The sequence below is a fragment of the Oncorhynchus masou genome, chromosome 23 (genome assembly GCF_036934945.1).
Source record: "Oncorhynchus masou masou isolate Uvic2021 chromosome 23, UVic_Omas_1.1, whole genome shotgun sequence".
Lineage (NCBI taxonomy): Eukaryota > Metazoa > Chordata > Actinopteri > Salmoniformes > Salmonidae > Oncorhynchus > Oncorhynchus masou.
Window position 1 is genome coordinate 32207874 of NC_088234.1, and position 17982 is coordinate 32225855.

Sequence of the window (17982 nt, forward strand, 5' to 3'; positions counted from 1 at the left end):
TCGAAAAATTTCAAGAACTTTGAAAGTTTCTTCAAGTGCAGTCCCAAAAACCATCAAGCGCTGTGATGAAACTAGCTCTCATGAGGACCACCACAGGAAAGAAAAACCCAGAGTTACCTCTGCTGCAGAGGATATGTTCATTAGAGTTATATGCACCTCAGATTTCAGTCCAAATAAATGCTTCACAGAGTTTAAGTAACAGACACATCTCAACATCAACTGTTCAGAGGAGACTGCATGAATCAGACCTTCATGGTCGAATTTCCACTACTACCACTACTAAAGGACATGAATAAAAAGAAGAGACTTGCTTGGGCCAAGAAATTAGCAATGGACATTAGACCGGTGGGAATCTGTCCTTTGGTCTGATGAGACCAAATTCGCGATTTTTAGTTCCAACCGTCGTGTCTTTGTGAGACGCAGAGTAATTGAACGGATGATCTCTGCATGTGTGGTTCCCACCGTGAAGCATGGAAGAGGTGTAATGGTGTGCTTTGCTGGTGACACTGTCTGTGATTTATTTAGAATACAAGGCACACTTAACCAGCATGACTACCACAGCATTCTGCAGCGATACACCATCCCATCTCATTTTCGCTTAGTGGAACTATCATTTGTTTTTCAACAGGACAATGACCCAACACACCTCCAGACTGTTTAAGAGCTATTTGACCAAGAAGGGGAGTGATGGAGTGCTGCATCTGATGACCTGGCCTCCACAATCACCTGACTTCAACCCAATTGGTTTGGGATGAGTTGGACCGCAGAGTGAAGGAAAAGCAGCCAACAAGAATTCCAGTCATTCCAATAAATGTTATACCCCTTGATCATCAAGAATAGGACTTGGAAATATGGAAGATATTAGATAGATAAGCAAAATTGTTTTACCTGAGCATGACCCCAAAACTAAGGACTTATTAACTAGCCCTACTCTGTTTTGTTGTCATGGAGCACATATTTGCCTCATTGATTCGAGTTGAAAAATAAATTCTACGCTCATGGAATGGTATGCTTTGAATACTACTGAAAAGTGCTATTTACATGTCAAGAAAAAATGCCATATGCTGCCTTTGCTTTTGGCCTATTGTTTACCTTTTTGTTGGTGATATCCTGATAATATGCAGCTGTTTAAAGGGCTAATCCACAGATGAAACAAAAACAAAATAGTCGCCCTGTCTCTGTTTTGGTAAAAAAGCTGAGGAATGGGCCTGGAGAAATGTAACCACTCTCAGAATAATAGACAGATCTATGGATGCAAGGACTGACCATCCATGATTGTTTTAACCATGTTATGAGGCTATAGAGCATTTGTTTACATTTGCAATGTTTATATTATATTTATAGCTTATATTTTGGGTTCTCATGGAGTGTGACAGTTGAACTAAGCTTATGCATTTATAAATTATATTCTTCAAGAATCAATGGATATACAGTTGAAGTCGGAAGTTTAAAACCCGTTTTTCAACCACTCCACAAATTTCTTGTTAACAAACTATAGTTTTGGCAAGTCGGTTAGGACATCTATTTCGTGCATGACACAAGTCATTTTTCCAACAATTGTTTATAGACAGACACTTATAATTCACTGTATCACAATTCCAGTAGGTCAGAAGTTAGCTGACTCCCTGCTTGTTTCATTACATTATTATACCCGCCTCAGAGCAAATAGCCTGAATTGTTACTCCCATCTCGTTCCCCACTCTCTTCCACGCGTCATTCTCCGCCTGAGTGGCTCGCTTGTGGGCGTGCTAGCAGGATGTACGTTTTTTTATTCTGTATATATGAATTACAAATCAGCCTTTATTTAAATCATGTACCTAGTCTATTGCATAGTCACATTGTGTAATCATTGATGTCCAGGAGCAGGAGTGGTAAACGCTGTGTAAAATTGTAGTACATACATGCAGACACAGTAACATTAAAACAATGGAGTTTGATACACCTTGTATTGGATATGACTGAAGAAAAAAAACTTGCTAAATAGCGATTTTCGTAAATTAACTTTATGACAAAAAAATATCCACAATCGTTTGTCTCTACATTAACTAACATATTCCTTTCAATTGTACATGTTTTGCTTGACTCAATATGACGTTATAATTGCTTACATTTCCTTCCACCATAATGTTTTGTCAACCATCTTTGCTGAAGAAAATCACCAGGGACTTCGTCACCAGGGCTCACGTCAAACTCGTCATTGGAACCACTCTATATGATTGGTCATATGAAAACCTTGGGACCCAAATGCATAATGAGTGCTCTAACTCCCCCTTGCTGTGGTCTGGAGGAATGAAGCCGTGATGTTGGGTAGGCTCACAACTTTTAAAGGAGGAACCACTTTCAATGCGCTGCTCACAATTGACAACAGCAACATGGACCTGTTAAATTGACAAGAAGGGTGTTGATATAGATGAGTTTAGGCATGACTTCCTTGTTTTGAGTCTGTTAAGCATGTTTCTCATTTTGCTGGAGTTTACCTGATATGCTGTTTTACATTGTGTTATTTGTGCTGGTCTAATTCCTAAAAAGGATAAGCAGAACAATCTGCACGCTCTTGGATAGTAATAATATAGTATATATACTGTATATCTAAAAATGTAATATGGGCTGGGATTCGATAAAAGGTGCGTTGTCGACAAGCGCATTGCACTGGACTTTTGAAAGTCACATTGTCGACAGTGCAGTGCAAGGTTGGGCTCAGTTTGAATTGAAATTCAAAACTGGGAAAACTTCAAATAAATACCCTCTCTTTTTCAGTTTAATGAGATTTTTTTTTAAATAGATGTCTTTTTTTCAATAATATCATTCGATTTTGGGGGGAATTTACTTCCACAATTGACTGACTTCAATTAGAATTGAGACTAACCCTGGTGCAGTGCGCTTTTGAGTGAATTCCAGTCATGGTTAAAAAAACTATCATTTTAATCTCCATTTCTTTTTTTCATTATTTTTTTTGGGGGGGACAGTGACATAAATTAATTAGGGGGAGATAGATAGGAGATACAGAGGTAAGAAGGCCGGTGGGGGAAGTATTCGATCCTACGCAGGCAGGGGGACTTTTCATGTGCCATATGCAGTGGCCTGAACCATATCTAGGGATTTATGAACTTGAGAGTGGTTACATTTCTGCACCCCCATCCCTCAGCTGTTTACCAAAACAAGTGGCAGGGTGGCTGTTTTGCCGTTTTTCCACTCCCCGACTGCAGATTTAACATAATGGAAAATAAAACAGACATCAAGTTTGAATCATTTCTTTGTTACCTTTATTCATTGTTGTAATAGATACTTTGTTTTACAGTAGTTTTACATAGTTATTTTACACATATAGATTATATAGTTAATTTGTCTGTATATTATGTACACCTTAAATAAATAAATCTTACATTAACACCAATAAAATAAAGACATTTACATTTACAGTGCAAAAATGTGTATTCGTGGTCGACTTATACCCTATAATCTGCACTCAATGTGTACTCAAACCGATTGTTTTTGCATTTTTAGCTCATCATTCATGCTTGTACACAAATATTCCATACACCTTTGCCTTTGCTCATACAAGATTCTTTGACAGGAGCCTTTCAGGATACTTTATGCATACAGCACCTTTGACAGCAGACACAAGGGAAGCTGTGAAAGTGAGGATGAATGAAAAGCGCAACATGAAATGAAAGTTTCTCTAAGGTTGGGGAAGTGTGAACTCAAGCAATCGACCCCCACCTAAGAAAAAAAGGGTAAAAACAAGTGGTGAGGTGAGGCAAGACTAATGAGAGTGTGGGTAGGAGGGACTCAATGACAGAATATGCCTGACTTGTATACTGTATTCTAGCCACAGACACAGTTCTCTTTTTCTCTGGATCATACTACAGGATAAGGCAATGGGCACTGTTTAGCGAAGATGAAAAAAAAGTGTGTGTGGAAAACATCTTATTAACTGAATGTGAATAAGGGTTAGCTTAAAATATATATCTTGGCTTTCTAACTTGTGTTTTCATGTGTGTGCATGGGAGAGGAAATGGTCCATTGGGAGTGATAGCCCAATCTGCCTCTTGACTTTGGCGCCTACATTTTAAAGACAGGTGTGGTAATAAACAAATAAATAAATAGCATCAGTATAATGCAGCATACTTGTAGACTATCAGGAGGCAATGTGGTATCTAAAGCCCTCATCTTTTATACCAGCAAACAATGCATAAATGGGGCAAACACACAGGGGAAGTCTCCAGAAAACCAATCAATCATTATAATAGTCAATTCTTGAAGTGTATGAGGTTGACTTCATATTTGATAGTTTAAAAAAAATAGTATGATAATATACACTACCATTCAAACGTTTGGGGTCACTTAGATATTTCCTTGTTTTTGTTTTTGAAAGAAAATCAGAAATACAGTGTAGACATTGTTAAAGTTGTAAATGACTATTTTAGCTGGAAATGGCAGATTTGTTTTATGGAATATCTACATAGGCGTACAGAGGCCCATTATCAGCAACCATCACTCCTGTGTTCCAATGGCACGTTGTGTTAGCTAATCCAAGTTTATCATTTTAAAAGGCTAATTGATCATTAGAAAATAATTTTGCAATTATTTTATCACAGCTGAAAACGGTTGTGCTCATTAAAGAAGCAATACAACTGGCTTTCTTTAGACTAGTTGAGTATCTGGAGCATCAGAGTACCCACACCCCCCAGTCTCAACGTCAACAGTGAAGAGGCGACTCCGGGATACTGGCCTTCTAGGCAGAGTTGCAAAGAAAAAGGCATATCTCAGAGTGGCCAATAAAAATAAAATAAAATATTAAGATGGGCAAAAGAAAACAGACACTGGACAGAGGAAGATTGTAAAAAAAAAGTGTCATGGACAGACAAATCTAAGTTTGAGGTGTTCGGATGACAAAGAAGAACATTCGTGAGATGCTGAAAAAAAATTAAAGATGCTAGAGGACTGCTTGATGCCACCTGTTAAGCATGGTGGAGGCAATGTGATGGTCTTGGGGTGCTTTGGTGGTGGTAAAAGTGGGAGGTTTGTACATGGTAAAAGGGATATTGAAGAAGGAAGGCTATCACTCCATTTTGCAACGCCATGCCATACCCTGTGGGCGGTGCTTAATAGAACCAATTCCGTCCTACAACAGGACAATGTCCCAATGCACAGCTCCAAACTATGTAATAACTATTTAGGGAAGAATCAGTCAGCTGGTATTCTGTCTATAATGGAGTGGCCAGCACAGTCACCAGATCTCCAACCTATTGAGCTGTTGTGGGAGCAGCTTGACCGTATGGTACGTACAAAGTGCCCATCAAGCCATTCCAACTAGAATGCCAAAGGTCTGCAAGGCTGTAATTGCTGCAAATGGAGGATTCTTTGACGATAGTAAAGTTTGAAGGACACAATTATTAAAAACATTGTTTATAACCTTGTCAATGTCTGAACTATATTTCCCATTCATTTTACAACTCATTTCATGTATGTTTTCATGGAAAACAAGGACATTTCTAAGTGACCCCAAACCTTTGAACGGTAGTGTATATCAGCTTACTATGTCAATATTCTGAACCATTGAAACATTATATAAATGAAATTGTTAATCAATATAAACATGGACCAAGGAGTTTTGTTCTAGATTGGTTCAAGTGAGGAATCTTATAAAAACATGTATTTTCTATTTACAAACAAAAAGAGTACCCCTATTCTTTTTAAGTTATGCATAAATTTAACATAATTCCATTTCATGTGTGCCACCCATGGGTAACCAGCCCAAATTCCTCAGATGCATTTTCCTCATACATTCACATTATTTAGTTATTCATATTTTCCAGTATACTCTTGCAAAAATACAGAGACTGAACTGAGAAAATGCAGGTGTGTTTGGAAAGTTTAGATATCTGAAAGTAAGTCATGTGGAGATTTTGGAGGATTTCAGGAGAAATAGTTTCCAAATGTGTAGGTTAGTGAGGTCACAACAGACAAGTACATCAGTCGAATGCATGGAAATGCAATTCTCAATGACACATACCAGGGTTGGGGTCGATTCAGAATTTTGGCATTTAATTAAATTCAACCCATGAATTGAAATTCGAATTGGACACACCTCGCAGGAAGTTGAATTTAATTTAAAGCAATTCAAAGAAATTCAACTGCGATGAAACATTAAAGTCTAATTTCTTTGACAAATATTTTACCAAAAGCACCTGCCACTTATTACAGCAAAGAATACAGATACATTTTCAAATAAGCAGTATTATTTTTGTATTTTTGTCAAGAGATGTTTACACTGTTGTTCACTGACATTCTGGAGTATTTGAACTAATGCATTCTGGAAAATGAATTTTTTTCTGATATTAACATATTAAATAATTATGAATTACTATAGACAACCTGACATGATTATAACATTTCAATTGTTTAACTTTTACTTTTTTGTAGATTGTCTATAGTAATTCATAATTATTTTACATGTTAAATACTATAGACAACCTACAAAATTTTAAACAATTGAAATGTTTTAATCATATGTCAGGTTGTCTATAGTAATTCATAATTAATTTATATGTTAAATATCAGAAACAATTTTTTCCCCAGAATGCATTAGTTCAAATACTCCAGAATGTCAGTGAACAACAGTGTTAACATATCTTGACAAAAATACAAAAATAATACTGTTTGAGAAATATGAGTTGTAATCAAGCTTATTTGAAAAGGTATTGGTAACCATGTCAAAATAAATATATTTTATAGGGATGTCTAGAATAGATTATCCATTTCAATTTTATAGAATTAAATTATATTTCAGTTATTTCAAATTCAATTCAAATTCTGCTTCCTGTGGGGTGTGACCAATACAATTTTACAATTTAATTGGACACTGTGTTCCAATGATAATACTCCCAGCAGAAAGCACACGTGCTGACAGTCGTGGATTTAACCCCTGCCGCACCCCAGCAGACTTTATCTCTTCCTTGCCTGTCTTCCCCATCTAATTCTTCACCATGTAAATAAAGCTTAAATAAATACATAGAAAAGTGGAATTTCATTAATATATATATATATATATAATAATAATTCACCCTAACCCTGACACATACAGTACATACAGTATATTGCTGTTGGTTTTGTGATATCCATGTTCCTAGAAGTTGACTGTTTCTTGTGAGGAGGCTCTTTGCCAGAATTGGCTTTTACCTTGAGTGGAGTGAATTTGAATTCAAAACCAAAGACGTAAGGTAATGCTGTTATATGTGGAGTTATCTAATCACTTTGTTGTATAAACAAAACAAAACTGGCTTTTTGCAGATTTTTGTGTGAGGATCATGCTCACTACTGTTGATTGATACTTCTTCGTAAAAGTCACTCGATGGTTAATTAGTAATAAAAAGAAGGAACACTAACTCGAAGTACAGCGTGGGTGACTGTGAAAATGACTGCATGAGAATTGCTAACTTAATACATAATTCAATAATTCTGTGTGCATGTTTCAGTTTGCTGCAAAATACTGGTAATATAACCTCAATTGATCTGCTATTACTGTATACAGAGAGGATACAGACTGCATATATGCAGACAAAAACACCTTTCAATTGAAAATAAATTGCACAAGGTTGATAGATATTAACCACACATATTTGTTGACATTTTGTACATAGAAGCCTAATACTATTGTGTCAAAGAAATAGCGAAATGTTAAATATTTGAGAATTCATTATTTTTTTGAGAGAAAATTCTCACAGGTATAACACAATTCAGCCTGATATTTTTTTATCATGCATTTCCCTCCTACTATAAACTTCTCTAGGAGCCTGAATATTCAAGTCTTAATTTCAAGAGTGTGCTAAACATTCACTAATCTAAATAGATCATAGTATGATTCTTTCAAACATTGAGTGCCAGTTCTTTTATCTACTACCATATTTTGACATAGACATATTGGTTATGAGTGTCCTATCTGAGTTTACACATGCTTTGCTTATTCAGAATGAATAACATTGTAAGCTATTATATATTCTGAGATGCTACAATTAAGGCTGATTCAATCATGTGCAGATAAAGGAAAACTACCCTGTGGTTTCACTCAGAAACTCTTCTTCTTGCAGACTGTTGGCGTTATTCTAAATTGAGATGTGAATGAATGATTCATGCAAAATTACCAGTTGCATTCGCGTATCTCAACTCTGAATAAGGTCCGTAGTCATTGGATATTGATGTGTGACCACATCTGTCCTTTGCAGAGTAAACATTGGGTCAATCGTGGTGCGGTTTTCCTTTTCTGCAAATTGATTGAATTGGGTTCCAAGTCAACATTTTCCAGTAGAGTTTACCTTACCAATTGGCGTGTGAAGAATGGCAAGCTCTGTACATTATGAACTCTTATGTCCAATGGCAGGTGGAGAAGAGGATAAGATAAATCAGTAGGCCTATCAAGACCCAGGAAGAGTCAAAATCCACCTACAGTACATATTACTGCGACAGTACAACTGACGCTACTACTACTTCAGTAATTATAGCTAGTGTGTCAATCAAAGAGACATGGTGAGCAATGACATCTGGAAGGGGGGATGTAAAGTTTGAGCTTTTGGACAGAACACAAGATGAATTAGGAAACATCTGTTCCTATCTCCAGCTCTGCATGCAAAACTGCTTGGACTGTTTCATCTTTTGATGCTTGGTCACTAAGTACACAAGAGAGGAGAAGTTTATGGCTCAAAACCATATTTTAGTCTTATGTAAAACCAATGCTTTGTGTGTAGCATCAGCAACATCCCTTCATCCAAGGGTTGCTCATCATCAAACTCACTAGAACAACACACACTGGAGTGACAAGTTAAGTGAAGTCATCTAGTCAGTCAGTGAAGTCAGTTAGAGGGTCATCCAAAGTGTTATTTGAAAAGTTTTTTTTACAAACAATCCTGAAGCTGAGAACAATACTGTGGCAACACTGGTCTTTTGTGCCAAGCTCAGCCAGCTTTGTCAGAAGTCTCTTGTGTACTTCCTGACCTTAAAGTCCACAGGAGGTCAGAATCCTCAATCTGCTAGGAGTAGTCCAGAATCAACTGATCTAGTAAAACAGGTGACATGCATATGATGGCATAGTTGTTCCTCTACCTGGCTAATACACCACCCACCATCCCCCGAAAAAATGCAAACCCCCAGCCATCTACACGCACACAAAAAAATTAAATAATAATAATAATTATCTACTTCCGACCAATGAATCAGCCGAGCCATATCTTGCGGCCTCATTCTTGTAGGAGTCTTTCAACCATCCCATCCCCATGCTTCTTGAATCTTGTGTTAGGGGTGAATGCTTTCTGGCAGGAGTGGAGGGAGAGTATTTTCAAATGGATATAGGGCAGGCGATGATCTTGTCTTCCAGCATAACGCTGACCACCAGGAACACTAAGTAGAGCACGAACATGATGAAGCCCAGCAGCTTGCTCATCCGCCACTTGCAGGCAGCGATTGAGATTATGACAAAGATGAGCATGAGGAACAGCAGCACAATGGCGCAGAACAGCCCGTTAGAACTCACCGCCACAGGCTGCATGTTGTTGATGATGGACCAGAGGAGCCATGGGAACGGCAGGCTGAAACACAAAATAAACACACACACACAAAGTGAAAACATGTTTTTAGGAATTTTTGCAAATGTCTTGAAAATTAATTACAGAAATATCTTATTTGCATATGTACATTCACACCTCTGAGTCACTACTTTGTAGAAGCACCTTTGGCAGCAATTACAGCTGAGTCCATCTGGGTCTTTAAGAACTTTCCACACCTGGATTGTGCAACATTTGCCGATTATTCTTTTCAAAATTCCTTGAGCTCTGTCAAATTGGTTGTTGATCATTGCTAGACAACCATTTTCATGTCTTGCCATATATTTTCAAGTATGTCAAAAACATAACCTGGCCAATCAGGAACATTCACTATCTTCTTGGTAAGCAACTCCAATGTATATTTAGCCTTGTGTTTTAGGTTATAGTCCTGCTGAAATATCCCAGTGTCTGGTGGAAAGCAGACTGGTGGAAAGCAGAAAACAGATTGTCCTCTAGGAGTTTGTCTGTGCCTAGCTCCATTCAGTTTCATTTTATCCTGAATAACTCCCCAGTCCTTAACGATTTCAAGCATACCCATAACATGATGCAGCCAACACTATGCTTGAAAATATCGAGAGTGGTGCTCAATAATGTGTTGTATTGGATTTGCCCCAAACTTTGTATTCAGGAAAAAAAGATAATTTTTGGGGCCTCCTGAGTGGCACAGCAGTCTAAGGCACTGCAGTGCTTGAGGATTCACTACAGATCAGGGTTCAATCCTGGACTGTGTCGCAGCCGGCCATGCATGACTGGGAGACCCATGAAGCGACGGACAATTGGTGCGGCTGGCTTCCGGGTTAAGCGAGCTGTGCGGCTTGGCAGGGTCATGTTTCGGAGGACCACTGCCAATACGTGTCACATATCAATTTGCTAACAATGTAAAATAATATATATATATATCATTGAGTTAATAAAGCTGCATACAAACATGGTCTCTTTTTTTATTTTCTTGAGTAAGGCAGCTCCAAAATGTCGGTGTTTCAGCCGAGCTCAGTTCTTTCTGTGGTGGTGGGGCAAGCCAGCAGAAGATACGAAGCGTTGCGCCGTGATTGGCTCAGTCACTCATGGGGACACTACATCACCGCCAAGTCTAAGGGGAGAAAATTCTAGCCCCTTGGGTGCTGCCGTAGAGTTACATTAGAAGTGCCCATCCAAGAGGGCTCAAGGTCATTGGCCACAGATAACATGACGACAAATCACGTTAAATGTTTCGATTGGACTGATGATGTCAACATCATACTTTCAAAATTATAGCTAGCAGTCATCATCATGAATCAAGTCAACAATCTACTTGAAAATCCTTGTCATATGAAGAGAAATAATGAAGAGAAATTATAGATAAAACGTATCGGTGCTCATCGGCCATTGGACATAAACATTACACGAGTTGGAAATCGCAAATTCAACAATGGAAGGAATTAGTGACAGTGCCTAATGTTAACTGCAAGCATTGCAAAGCAACCACTAGCCTGCTATTCAGTGGAGTGGCTGTCTGGTCCCAAATCTGGGATTAAGGGGCTCTTTGTAAAATGATAAAGTGTAAGTGTAAAATGATAAACATTCAACATTGGCCATGCTGTCAATGAAGCATGATTTGTGCCGCGCTCAAAACAACTGTTAAATTGGAACTGCGAAAACCTAACTTCAGTGAATTCAAGACAATTGGGAAGTCGGGAATAAACCAGCTCCGACTGGGAAAATAGCCACCTTCCTGTTCAGGGGAGCACAGCACAACAAGGTGAGTCTAAACATGGATATGTATATGCCAGGGAGATATGTATACTGTAGCTAATAAAGTAATACTAGGTGAATGTTGTGTAGTAAGGTGTTAGAAGTCCATGAGCCTCACCCTAATAATTTGGTCTATTTGCCTCTCTTAATTTGGCCTACTGTTCTGACTTGGTGATGCACATGTAGCATATAACCTGTTTTAGAGAAATGTAATCATTCAATATCGTAAGAGCTTTCCATGTCTGCTTATATGCCTCCGATGATAGCCAGGTGTAGCAGTAGTAAGATGTTTGGACTGCTGTTGGGAAAGCTTTATGTAGGTTGTTTGTGGGCACCGTTTGAGTGCAATTCATGTATTGTTTAGTGGCTTTGCTGGCATGCATCCCACTTTTTTTTTGACCACCAAGATTTACATGCTAAAATTGCCACTGCAGAGGACGCATGGCTCTCGACCTTCGCCTCTCCCGAGTCTGTACTGGAGTTGCAGCGATGGGACAAAACTGTAACTACCAATTGGAAAATATAAATATATATACATATGCATGTAATCCATCCTCAGTTTTCTCCTATCACAGCCATTAAAATCTGTAATTGTTTTTGTAATTGTTTTTTTATTACAGTACAACGGTTTGATTTGTTTGATCGTAGCTAGCTAGCTACATAGCCGTCTTTGTATCTAAGACAATTGTGTAGCCTAGAGCGATTTTCTAGGTTAGCTAGCCAGCTATTGTCGTTCTTTTAAGGTAACGTAACGCAATCAACCTGCTAGCTAGCCAGCTAGCCCCCGAATAGCAGCACTGTAGAAACTATTACACTCGACGGAACGACTTGATTAGTGTAGTGTCAACATCGCAGCCACTACCAGCTAGCCTACAAAGTCAACAACGCAGCCACTGCCAGCTAGCCTACTCCAGCAGTACTGTATCATTTCAATCATTTTAGTCAATAAGATTCTTGCTACGTAAGCTTAACTTTCTGAACATTCGAGACGTGTAGTCCACTTGTCATTCCAATCTCCTTTGCATTAGCGTAGGCTCTTCTGTAGCCTGTCAACTATGTGTCTATCTATCCCTGTTCTCTCCTCTCTGCACAGACCATACAAACGCTCCACACCGCGTGGCCGCGGCCACCCTAATCTGGAGGTCCTAGCGCGCACGACCCACGTGGAGTTCCAGGTCTCCGGTAGCCTCTGGAACTGCCGATCTGCGGCCAACAAGGCAGAGTTCATCTCAGCCTATGCCTCCCTCCAGTCCCTCGACTTCTTGGCACTGACGGAAACATGGATCACCACAGATAACACTGCTACTCCTACTGCTCTCTCTTTGTCCGCCCACGTGTTCTCGCACACCCCGAGAGCTTCTGGTCAGCGGGGTGGTGGCACCGGGATCCTCATCTCTCCCAAGTGGTCATTCTCTCTCTCTCCCCTTACCCATCTGCCTATCGCCTCCTTTGAATTCCATGCTGTCACAGTTACCAGCCCTTTCAAGCTTAACATCCTTATCATTTATCGCCCTCCAGGTTCCCTCGGAGAGTTCATCAATGAGCTTGATGCCTTGATAAGCTCCTTTCCTGAGGACGGCTCACCTCTCACAGTCCTGGGCGACTTTAACCTCCCCACGTCTACCTTTGACTCATTCCTCTCTGCCTCCTTCTTTCCACTCCTCTCCTCTTTTGACCTCACCCTCTCACCTTCCCCTCCCACTCACAAGGCAGGCAATACGCTCAACCTCATCTTTACTAGATGCTGTTCTTCCACTAACCTCATTGCAACTCCCCTCCAAGTCTCCGACCACTACCTTGTATCCTTTTCCCTCTCGCTCTCATCCAACACTTCCCACACTGCCCCTACTCGGATGGTATCGCGCCGTCCCAACCTTCGCTCTCTCTCCCCCGCTACTCTCTCCTCTTCCATCCTATCATCTCTTCCCTCTGCTCATACCTTCTCCAACCTATCTCCTGATTCTGCCTCCTCAACCCTCCTCTCTTCCCTTTCTGCATCCTTTGACTCTCTATGTCCCCTATCCTCCAGGCCGGCTCGGTCCTCCCCTCCCGCTCCGTGGCTCGATGACTCATTACGAGCTCACAGAACAGAGCTCCGGGCAGCCGAGCGGAAATGGAGGAAAACTCGCCTCCCTGCGGACCTGGCATCCTTTCACTCCCTCCTCTCTACATTTTCCTCCTCTGTCTCTGCTGCTAAAGCCACTTTCTACCACTCTAAATTCCAAGCATCTGCCTCTAACCCTAGGAAGCTCTTTGCCACCTTCTCCTCCCTCCTGAATCCTCCTCCCCCTCCCCCCCCTCCTCCCTCTCTGCAGATGACTTCGTCAACCATTTTGAAAAGAAGGTCGACGACATCCGATCCTCGTTTGCTAAGTCAAACGACACCGCTGGTTCTGCTCACACTGCCCTACCCTGTGCTCTGACCTCTTTCTCCCCTCTCTCTCCAGATGACATCTCGCTTCTTGTGACGGCCGGCCGCCCAACAACCTGCCCGCTTGACCCTATCCCCTCCTCTCTTCTCCAGACCATTTCCGGAGACCTTGAGACCTTCTCCCTTACCTCACCTCGCTCATCAACTCATCCCTGACTGCTGGCTACGTCCCTTCCGTCTTCAAGAGAGCGAGAGTTGCACCCCTTCTGAAAAAACCTACACTCGATCCCTCCGATGTCAACAACTACAGACCAGTATCCCTTCTTTCTTTTCTCTCTAAAACTCTTGAACGTGCCGTCCTTGGCCAGCTCTCCCGCTATCTCTCTCAGAATGACCTTCTTGATCCAAATCAGTCAGGTTTCAAGACTAGTCATTCAACTGAGACTGCTCTTCTCTGTATCACGGAGGCGCTCCGCACTGCTAAAGCTAACTCTCTCTCCTCTGCTCTCATCCTTTTAGACCTATCGGCTGCCTTCGATACTGTGAACCATCAGATCCTCCTCTCCACCCTCTCCGAGTTGGGCATCTCCGGCGCGGCCCACGCTTGGATTGCGTCCTACCTGACAGGTCGCTCCTACCAGGTGGCGTGGCGAGAATCTGTCTCCTCGCCACGTGCTCTCACCACTGGTGTCCCCCAGGGCTCTGTTCTAGGCCCTCTCCTATTCTCGCTATACACCAAGTCACTTGGCTCTGTCATAACCTCACATGGTCTCTCCTATCATTGCTATGCAGACGACACACAATTAATCTTCTCCTTTCCCCCTTCTGATGACCAGGTGGCGAATCGCATCTCTGCATGTCTGGCAGACATATCAGTGTGGATGACGGATCACCACCTCAACCTGAACCTCGGCAAGACGGAGCTGCTCTTCCTCCCGGGAAGGACTGCCCGTTCCATGATCTCGCCATCACGGTTGACAACTCCATTGTGTCCTCCTCCCAGAGCGCTAAGAACCTTGGCGTGATCCTGGACAACACCCTGTCGTTCTCAACCAACATCATGGCGGTGGCCCGTTCCTGTAGGTTCATGCTCTACAACATCCGCAGAGTACGACCCTGCCTCACACAGGAAGCGGCGCAGGTCCTAATCCAGGCACTTGTCATCTCCCGTCTGGATTACTGCAACTCGCTGTTGGCTGGGCTCCCTGCCTGTGCCATTAAACCCCTACAACTCATCCAGAACGCCGCAGCCCGTCTGGTGTTCAACCTTCCCAAGTTCTCTCACGTCACCCCTCTCCTCCGCTCTCTCCACTGGCTTCCAGTTGAAGCTCGCATCCGCTACAAGACCATGGTGCTTGCCTACGGAGCTGTGAGGGGAACGGCACCGCAGTACCTCCAGGCTCTGATCAGGCCCTACACCCAAACAAGGGCACTGCGTTCATCCACCTCTGGCCTGCTCGCCTCCCTACCACTGAGGAAGTACAGTTCCCGCTCAGCCCAGTCAAAACTGTTCGCTGCTCTGGCCCCCCAATGGTGGAACAAACTCCCCCACGACGCCAGGACAGCGGAGTCAATCACCACCTTCCGGAGACACCTGAAACCCCACCTCTTCAAGGAATACCTAGGATAGGATAAGTAATCCTTCTCACCCCCCTTAATGATTTAGATGCACTATTGTAAAGTGGCTGTTCCACTGGATGTCAGAAGGTGAATTCACCAATTTGTAAGTCGCTCTGGATAAGAGCGTCTGCTAAATGACTTAAATGTAAAATGTAAATGTAAAGTCACCATTGGCTTCATGGTGAAATCCCTGAGCTGTTTCCTTCCTCGCTGGAAACTGAGTTGGGAAGGATGCCTGTATCTTTGTCATGACTGGGTGGCTTGATACACCATCCAATGTGTCTCAATTGTCTCAAGGCTTGAAAATCTTTCTTTACTGTGCCTCTTCCCCTAAACTAATGAAGTGGATTTAACATGGGACATCAATCAAGGCACATAGCTTTCACCTGGATGGTCTATGTCATGGAAAAGGGCAGGTAACTGATCTCAACAGTATTGCTAAACGTTGCGCTTCAACGTAAATCTCGGCTCTGTTATAATTACACTCAAGAAAACATATTTTATTTATCACAGTGATTAAGTAGCAGCATTAAAACAGAGTAGTATGCCCCACCAACATTAGAGAACTATACAGAAAAACCTAAAATAGCTTAAATAAGTAAATCAATGATGAAAAAAATAGTCTGATTAACTGTTAATTGACACAGACAGGGTGGCGTAGCAGGAAGATCGGAAAGCTATGAACCTAGAGATTGTGAGTTTAAATCCCAATTGAAGACATGTTAAATAACAATTACTGTATAAATTAACATGCACAATGTAAGCATGTGCGTCATATATATAAGTTGAAAACATTGTATGTTAACACCACTGTGTGTGTAACTAGTTCCACATGTGTTTTTTAGGTATATGTGTTTTAAGATATATAAAAAAAAATCTAGTTTAATGAACAAATGAGACAAATTGAGCAAACACATTATTTTAAGTTGACAGAATTTTTGCCTACCTTTTCTCATGTTGGAGCTAGGTTTGATCCAACTAAACATTTTAAGTTCAGGTAAAACCTTGACCGAAAAGTTGAGTAAACCAGTGACTTAAAAATAACTAGATGAAACAACTAGAAGTGTTTTTTTTGTGGGAACTTCCAGTGGGAACTTCCATGTCACCCATGGGCAAACCTTATTCAATCAAATGAATTAGAGAATAAAACAAAGATCAGTGAGCTTTTACATCGTATATCTGGCAAGCATTTATCATATAGATGGAAATAATTATTATGAAAATGGTATCCAAGGTTAATTATTGTGGTTTTAGTGAATCCCAAGTTCACTATTGGATAAGAACAAAGTATTATGACTGTTACTATGTAATATGTAAAAACTTCCCCCAGCACTGTGAGAATAATCAGATCCTTCAAAATGTGAAACTAACAGATATTAAAAAAAATTAGTAATTCAATAGAAGAGTGGTCACAGTACTGATGATATTATCGTACCCAACAGTGATGTCAAAGATGTTGGAGCCCACAGAGCTGGACACAGCCATGTCTCCCAGCCCCTTCCGTGCAACAATGACACTGGTGATTAGGTCAGGAATGGAGGTACCAGCTGCTAATATAGTCAAGCCCATGATCTCTTCTGTAATCCCAATGGTCTCTCCAACCTGTAGATAGAAAAGAGAAATAAATTGGGTAAATAAAACAAAATATTTGTTTTCTTCGCTGAGGGGTTGAGTAGAGGAATGAAAGTGAGCTATATTTTTTTCCATTCTGTTAACATGCATGAGGAGAAAATCCCAGTATTCGGGGACAGGAGATACTTTGGCACTCTGACTATTTGGTGCTGTCTAGCTTTGAATGACATCCAGGTCTAAGCCTGAATACATTTCACAGAAGGCTGCTAATAACAATGCCACAGCATTCTAACCCTCTGAATATCCTGCTACTTTTCTAATTACCCACTTACTTGAAAACACGCTTGTGTTTTGTTCTGTGTGAGGAGGTGGTTTAGTGTCTTCACAAAAGGTAACATGATTTCACAAAATGTAATACTGAACCATCCTGCATTTTTCAGCAGCTATGGTGTATGAATAACTAGGTCTGTTACGGTGACCTTATTACCTCCACAACGGCGGTCACGAATCATGAAGGAAGTCAAATTCCAAGTGACCGTTTAGTCACGGTAATTATGCTGCTTCAAGATCTGATGCTTATTAGCAGCAATTAGCAAATGTGCTAATTGCCTGGTCCTAAGCGCTCTCTTGTCACTCTGACATCAATGCAAATGGGATCGAAAATCTAATCAAACACTTCAAGAGAGCCCATGAGCTCATGTTGCGCAACATTTCTATAGGTTTTTTTCAGTCTTTATGCGGATGACTATATACATCAGCTACTACAGTGACTGAAATGACTGCAACACTCAACAAAGAGCTGTAGTTCATTTCAGAATGATTGGCAAGGAATAAGTTAGTCCTAAATATTTAAAAAACTAAAAGCATTGTATTTGGGACAAATAATACACTAAATCCTAAACCTCAACTAAATCTTGTAATTAATAATGTGGAAATTGAGCAAGTTGAGGTGACTAAACTGCTTGGAGTAACCCTGGATTGTAAACTGTCATGGTCAAAACATGTTGATGCAGCAGTAGCTAAGATGGGGAGAAGTCTGTCTCTAATAATGCGCTGCTCTGCCTTCTTAACAGCACTATCAACAAGGCAAGT

At 40.9% G+C, this 17982-nt stretch overlaps 1 protein-coding gene across 4 annotated transcripts in view; it reads right to left on the minus strand.

Moving 5' to 3' along the window:
• Positions 1 to 17982, minus strand: part of LOC135510754 (sodium/potassium/calcium exchanger 2-like) — a 204823-nt gene that overhangs the window by 17536 nt on the left and 169305 nt on the right. For 3 of the 4 annotated variants that reach the window (XM_064931930.1, XM_064931931.1, XM_064931928.1), the window contains 2 exons: positions 16754 to 16920; positions 6569 to 9581 (listed from right to left, as the gene is read on the minus strand). In XM_064931930.1, the coding sequence (XP_064788002.1) occupies positions 9332 to 9581; positions 16754 to 16920 (417 nt within the window). In that variant the 3' untranslated portion in view covers positions 6569 to 9331. Of the gene's footprint in view, positions 1 to 6568; positions 9582 to 16753; positions 16921 to 17982 lie in introns of those variants that run through there. The other variant, XM_064931932.1, reaches the window with a different exon arrangement.